Source organism: Chanos chanos, chromosome 6, assembly GCF_902362185.1.
Source record: "Chanos chanos chromosome 6, fChaCha1.1, whole genome shotgun sequence".
Classification (NCBI taxonomy): domain Eukaryota; kingdom Metazoa; phylum Chordata; class Actinopteri; order Gonorynchiformes; family Chanidae; genus Chanos; species Chanos chanos.
Window position 1 is genome coordinate 45,096,690 of NC_044500.1, and position 7,036 is coordinate 45,103,725.

Consider the following 7,036-nt stretch of genomic DNA (forward strand, 5'->3'; position numbering starts at 1 on the left):
ACTGTAGTGAAGTGTTTGTACAGTACTGATGTGGTTACTATAATAGTGTGTTTATGCTGTAGTGACGTGTTTATGAAGAAGTGACTTTTTTTTATTGTAGTAATGTGGTTGTACAATAGTGATGTGTTTCCGCAGCAGTGACTGTGCTTTTGCAGTAGTGACTGTGTTCATTGTAGTGATGTGTTTGTGCAGTAGTGATGTGTTTGTGCAGTAGTGATGTGTTTGTGCAGTAGTGATGTGTTTATGCAGTAGTGATGTGTTTGTGCAGTAGTGACCGTGTTGAGGTTGGCTGCAGGGGTTTCCTGGCGCAGTCTGTGTAGAGGGAGCCCACAGCTCTGGGTGTATCAGGAAAGGGAGAGGAAGACTGGGGCTGGCAGGCTGGGAGAGGCAGCGGAAAGAACCTCTTGTTAGCTGTGGAACAGGTGGGAGGAGTTGAGCTGGAAGCCAGGAGAATGTGGGCGGGGACTGGTCATCACTGTCGACCCGCCGACAGGAGGATGTTGGGGTTCGGGGTTGAAACGTCCGAGGAAAGATGGACGCCACCTGACGACATCTTGTCCTGGCCGAAAGCTTCGGTCATAAAAAAGTGACTGAATGTGTTAGCAGCATCTAGATGTATCTAACAGTCTCAGAGAGTGTGAAGTCTGCATATGAATGGAGTGAAGTTGTGATATGTCAGCATCTTACATCAAGAGCAGCTGTGGGTGAAATCTAACAGACTAAAAAATGTTCATGCAGGAAATTAAATCAGGACTATAACAAAATCTTTCTTCCCTCCACACCTCGTTTTTCTTTGAGACAAATAATGGGAAGAAATAATCTTATCTTATCAGTTCATTTAAAATATGAAACACACAGACAGGTTCAGACAGCAAAGAAAGTTTTTAATGTATTCTGTGAATGCACTGTACTGCACTTTGCTTTTAATACATACTGTGAATGTTTGTTAATGTTCTAAATGTGGCAGCATTCTTTATGTCAAAGATAAACTTCCCTATGAGACCAGTAAAGTAATCTTCAGATCTAAGCCTAATTATATGTTATTATAATGCATGTGTAAGATAATTATGCTTAGAATACTAGAATTATTAATTATTGTTATATGTTGAATTAGACACCATATATGCCCAAATAAGTCAAAACATTTTGGCGCCACTGCATTATTGAAGTTTATAAGTTGTAAATTGATCATTTTGAAGCCTTTTCATGAATCCTTTTAAAAATAGTATGTTTTTATTGTATACAGTATATATGAAGGATTATTAATATACTCTCTCTCTCTCTCTCTCTCTCTCTCTCTCTTTGACATCACACTCCTCAGTTTACCATATGCTAAGTGATCTACCACTTTAAGAATTCACTTACAAAGAAACACAGCTGATCTGAGTTTCCTGATCAGTTTAATCAATTGTTCATATTTCTGAGTGTGTGATCAGTAAAATGGCAGAGGCCAGTATTTCAGTAGGTCAGGACCAGTTCGTCTGTACAGTCTGTCTGGATCTCCTTAAGGATCCTGTGACTATTCCCTGTGGACACAGTTACTGTATGGGCTGTATTAAGGGCTGCTGGGATCAGGATGATCAGAAGGGAGTCTACAGCTGCCCTGAGTGCAGACAGACCTTCACACCAAGACCAGTTCTACGTGAAAACGCTATACTGGCTGAAATAGTGGAGAAACTGAAGAAGATGAGACTCCAAGCTGCTGCTCCTCCTGCTCACTGTTATGCTGGACCTGGAGATGTGGAGTGTGGTGTTTGTACTGGGACAAAACTCAAAGCCATCAAGTCCTGTCTGGTGTGTCTGGATTCCTACTGTCAAACTCACTTTGAACGTCATGAAGAACTGTTCAAAGGAAAGAGACACAATGTGATTGATGCTTCTGGAAAACTGCAAGACCAGATTTGCCCTCATCATAACAAACTGATAGAACTTTGGTGTCGAACCGACCAACAGTTCATGTGTTATCTGTGTATGGTGGATGAACACAGAAACCATAAAACAGTATCAGTGGCAGCAGAGAGGACTGAAAGACAGGTATGTACAGGGACTTCTCTTACAGCTCAATGAGAATGTGTGTAAATGTGCACTGACCACTGATAAGTGTCATCTGGATTCAGTAAAACAAAAGCTGTTTATTTTGTCATGAAGTAATACCGGCTGTGACATTGGCTGGGTGTGAACATTGACTGCCTCCACCTCTACTTCACCTCTACTCTCCTTATTGTCATACTGAGATTCCTTAAATATGATGTGCTTTATTTGTGTAACAGAAACAGTTGGGAGAAAGTCAGAGGAAAACCCAGCAGAGAATCCAGAAGAGAGAGAAGGAGGTGCAGGAGCTGAGACAGGCTGTGGAGTTTCTGAAGGTGAGTGTTGAGCAGAGGAGAAGACAAGAGCTGGCTGCTGGAGGAGTCATTTGAGGGCTCAGTAAAGGCTCTCCTCCAGTCAGTCAGCGAGGAGTCCAGTTTTGGACTAGTAAGAGCTGAATGTGTGTGTGTGATTAGGCGCTTTTGCACCGGAGGAACTTTTCCATAGTTCTTAGAACTGTTGGAGAAAGTACCCCCTTTTTCGTGTTTTCGCACCGCAGGAACTTAAGGCGCTTTCACACCGGAGGAACTTTTCCATAGTTCTTAGAACTGTTGGAGAAAGTACCCCCTTTTTCGCGTGTTCGCACCGCAGGAACTTAGAACGATTATAGTTCTAAGAACTCCGTTTTGAGGGGCTTTTTAGCTCCTACTTCAGGGTAGGTACTTTCGCAGCGCAATAGGAACCTTGTGACGTAGGTGTACAGCCATTGGTCCAGACGCAGGTAAACGATGATTGCAACCGCCATTTTTAAAGATCCGTACGAAATTACGAAATCCGATGATTACGAAATCCCAACGTATTACATTTAGTTTTTGATATTCGTGTCCAAAAATGTCTGGAATTGTAGGAGGGGACACATGATTTTATGTTTTATTTTACCGGTATTTTATATCTCCCAACAATGACCATTTCTGCAACGTCCAGTGTATATTTGTACATTGAAGAGGTAGCGTACACTCCGCTTCGGTAGGTGCTTGTGTGGCTGTGATCCGCATTTTAACCTAAATTAAGAATGTGTTTATCCAGCTTACGATTTGAGGGCTGCGGCGGGGAAAAAGCAAACCAAAAAACAAAACACGATGCTACGAGCAAGCGTCAGGCACAAGCGCTATGCTAGAACCCGAAAACTACTATGCCCACCAAGTCATTCACTGCTATTGCGGTGGTAAATGCATAAATGCAGGGGGACATTTTTTTTCATTGGACAGGTACTGTCGCCATACAGTTTTATTTTCGTTAATGAGAAGGCAGTTTTATGTCTAATGTGCACTCAATATTTCTGTCATTCACATTCAATAAAACTGGTTAATTGTGTATACTGTAGTCTTGTTTGTCGATTTCTTTTGCCGCAGTAATGGCATTTTTTTCCCTTTTGGAGGTATTTAAAATGTCTTAAATTTGTACTTAAAATGTGCAGCTATCCATGGTTAGACGTAAATAACAGCTCTTAGCTGCTGCACGGTCTGCCAGCTTACGTCACCTCAGCGTTCCTGCTGGCGGTGCGAATGCAAACAGAAAAAAGGCCCTAGAACGTTTGTAGTTCTAGGGGAAGCTCCCCAGGGGGTAGTTCCTATCAAATGAGACCCTAGAACTGTTCGGTCGGAAAGCGCCTTTAGAACGATCATAGTTCTTAGAACTCCGTTTGAGGGGCTTTTTTAGCTCCTACTTCAGGATAGGCACTTTCGCAGCGCAATAGGAACCTTGTGACGTAGGTGTACAGCCATTGGTCTAGACGCAGGTAAACGATGATTGCAATCGCCATTTTTAAAGATCCGTGTAAAATATAAAGTCTTGGACTGTATTACATTTTGTTTTTGATATTCATGTCTAAAAATGTCTTAAAATGTCTGTAATTGTAGGAGGGGACACATGATTTTATGTTTTATTTTACCGGTGTTTTATATCCCCCAACAATGACCATTTCTGCAACGTCCAATGTATATTTGTACATTGAAGAGGTAGCGTACACTCCGCTTCGGTAGGTGCTTGTGTGGCTGTGATCCGAATTTTAACCTAAAATAAGAATGTGTTTACCCAGCTTACGATTCGAGGGCTGCGGCGGGGAAAAGAAAAAAAAAAACACGATGCTCCGAGAAAAAAGCGTCAGGCACAAGCGCTATGCTAGAACCCGAAAACTACTATGCCCATCGAGTCATTCACTGCTATTGCGGTGGTAAATGCATAAATGTAGGGGGACATTTTTTTCCATTGGACAGGGTCTGTCGCCATACAGTTTTATTTTCGTTAATGAGAAGGCAGTTATATGTCTAATGTGCACTCAATATTTCTGTCATTCAAATTCAATACAACTGGTTAGTTGTGTGTACTGTAGTCTAGTTTGTCGATTTCTTTTGCCGCAGTAATGGCATTTTTTTCCTTTTGGAGGTATTTGAAAGGTCTTAAAAGTCATTAAATTTGTACTTAAAATGTGCGGCTATCCATGGTTAGTCGTAAACAACAGCTCTTAGCTGCTGTACCGTCTGCCCGCTTACGTCACTTCAGCATTCCTACTGGTGGTGCGAATGCAAACAGAAAAAAGGCTCTAGAACGTATGTAGTTCTAGGGGAATCTCCCGAGGGGGTAGTTCCTATCAAATGAGACCCTAGAACTGTTCGGTCCGAAAGCGCCTATTGTAATAGATCCCCCTCCTCTGTGCATGTGTGTGTGCGTGTGGGTGTGTGTCTCCTAACAGTGCTCTGCACAGGCAGCAGTGAAGGACAGTGAGAGGATCTTTACTGAGCTGATCCGCTCCATTGAGAGAAGGTGCCATGAGGTGACAGAGCTGATTAGAGATCAGGAGAAGAGTGAACTGGGTCAGGCTGAAGGAGTCCTGGAGCGACTGGAGCAGGAGATTTCTGATCTGAGGAGAGACACTGAGCTGGAGCAGCTTTCACACACAGAGGATCACATCCATTTCCTCCAGGTAACAGTGGAGGACAAAATGATCACCAATATAACAGTAGCCAATTTCTCCTCAGTAAAATGTGCATAAGCTTGAAGCTATGTAATGGTTTGTTTCCATCTATCAAGATTTTACTTGTGTGTGTGTGTAGAGTTTCCCATCCCTCTGTGGTCATCCTGGATCTGAAGACTCACTCAGAAGCACTGTCAGTCCACACCTCTCTTTTGAGGATGTAGGAAAATCTGTCTCTCAGCTGAAAGAGCGACTGGAGGATTTCTGTAAGGAGGAGTTTGGAAGGCTTTCCAGTAAAGGTAGGGGATAGATATTATTTTAGATATCGTTCCTGAAACATATTGAAAAACATTTCGCTTCATATCAGTTCTGGTTTGAACAGTTCAGAAATGAGTTCCCTTATTTTTATAGTGACAAACATCAAGATCATTTCTCCTGAACCAAAAAGCAGAGAAGAGTTTTTACAATGTGAGTCACACGCACGCACGCATGCACACGCTCAGTCAAACTCACACTTACATGATTACAACATAGCTAAAATAACTAACTCCTTAACAACTGTTATGCTTTTATTTATTATTATTATTATTATTATTATTATTATTATTGGTTGTCTCACATTACGTTGTTACTGTTCTCCTTATTACTTGCCCTGTCTCCTTCTGCTACTGTATTTCCTGTGTTATCTCACTATTCACATTTACTATCATAAAATGATCTACTTTGGCAATAGTACATAGATTACAGACATACCACTAAAGCCTCTTGAGTTGAATTGAGAAAGACAGAAAGATAGAGAGACAGAGAGAGAGAGAGAGAGAGAGAGAGAGAGAGAGAGGGAGAGAGAGAGAGGGAGAGAGAGAGAGAGAGAAGAACCATGAGTTACATAAGTGGAGGAAAGACATTAAAAAATGGAGATGAGAGATAACAAGAGAAATGAAAGGACAAGTCTTTTATAGAAAGTGAATTAACATTTGACACTCACAATGCAACAGTTGAGTGAAGTTGACAGTTATGACTGTTAGACTATTGACAGTTTTTAAACATTACACGGTCACAATCAGACAACAGCATATAAGCCCCGCCCCCTTTGATCCCTCCCCTCTATTGGTCAGAGATTAACTCTGATATTACATTTCATTCATGTCTCTGTTAATGTTTTTTTTTTTTTACTGTTTTCAGTGATTTAAGTTTTCATTTTTAAAAAGGTCTTGATGTTCATTTGTCATTTTTATTCCTCAACTCCACCAGATTCCTGTGATCTCACACTGGATCCCAACACAGCACATGAAGAGCTCTGTCTGTCTGAGGGGAACAGAGTGGTGACATGGAGTTACAAAGTACAGCTATATCCTGATCATCCAGAGAGATTTGAGTACTGGCGTCAGGTGTTGTGTAGAGAGAGTGTGTCCAAACGCTGTTACTGGGAGACTGAGTGGAGTGGGGATAATGGGGTTTATATATCAGTGTCATATAAAGACATCAGGAGGAAAGGTCGGGGTGATGAGTGTAGGTTTGGAAATAATAATCAGTCCTGGAGTTTGTACTGTTCTCACTCTAATTACTCATTCATACACAATAATAGAGAGACTAAACTCCCCATAGTTCCCCGTTCCTCCAGAATAGGAGTGTATGTGGACCACAGGTCAGGAACCCTGTCCTTCTACAGCGTCTCTGACACAATGACCCTCCTCCACAGAGTCCACACCACATTCACTCAGGCCCTCTATCCAGGGTTCTGGGTCAAATCAAAAGTGAGGTTATGTCATAATCCAAAATGAATAAAATGGAATGGTCCAGTCATGATCATAATGTCAAATGATTGTGTTGTATTCTCAGATGACAGACATGATTTGGTTATTATGGATGGAGGTTGTAGTGAAGGAGTGCTGTGATTGTAGCTGAGATTACTCTAATGATCATCCTCTGACTGTGGGAAGTTTCTCTCAATGTGTTTATTGTTTTTTCCTTCATTTTGTGAAACTCAATGTTCCCCCATTGTTGAGAGTTTGTGTATGAATCAGAGAAGGAGAA

At 41.6% G+C, this 7,036-nt stretch overlaps 1 protein-coding gene across 1 annotated transcript; it reads left to right on the forward strand.

The window, feature by feature from the left end:
* The first annotated feature begins 1,422 nt into the window (after nt 1–1,422).
* LOC115814609 (tripartite motif-containing protein 16-like protein) lies at nt 1,423–6,783 on the forward strand. The gene is made up of 6 exons (XM_030777508.1): nt 1,423–2,034; nt 2,271–2,366; nt 4,781–5,011; nt 5,142–5,301; nt 5,414–5,470; nt 6,254–6,783. Exons 1-6 carry the CDS (start codon nt 1,441–1,443, stop codon nt 6,781–6,783), a joined length of 1,668 nt encoding a protein of 555 aa, XP_030633368.1. The 5' UTR covers nt 1,423–1,440.
* The last annotated feature ends 253 nt before the right edge of the window (nt 6,784–7,036 follow it).

Bases quoted from the DNA above. Each gene is read 5' to 3' on its own strand.
- LOC115814609 (XM_030777508.1), top strand. From the start codon at position 1,441: ATGGCAGAGGCCAGTATTTCAGTAGGTCAGGACCAGTTCGTCTGTACA. The intron at 2,367-4,780 runs GTGAGTGTTGAG...GTCTCCTAACAG, and splicing joins AGGCTGTGGAGTTTCTGAAG to TGCTCTGCACAGGCAGCAGT. The intron at 5,302-5,413 runs GTAGGGGATAGA...TTATTTTTATAG, and splicing joins TGGAAGGCTTTCCAGTAAAG to TGACAAACATCAAGATCATT.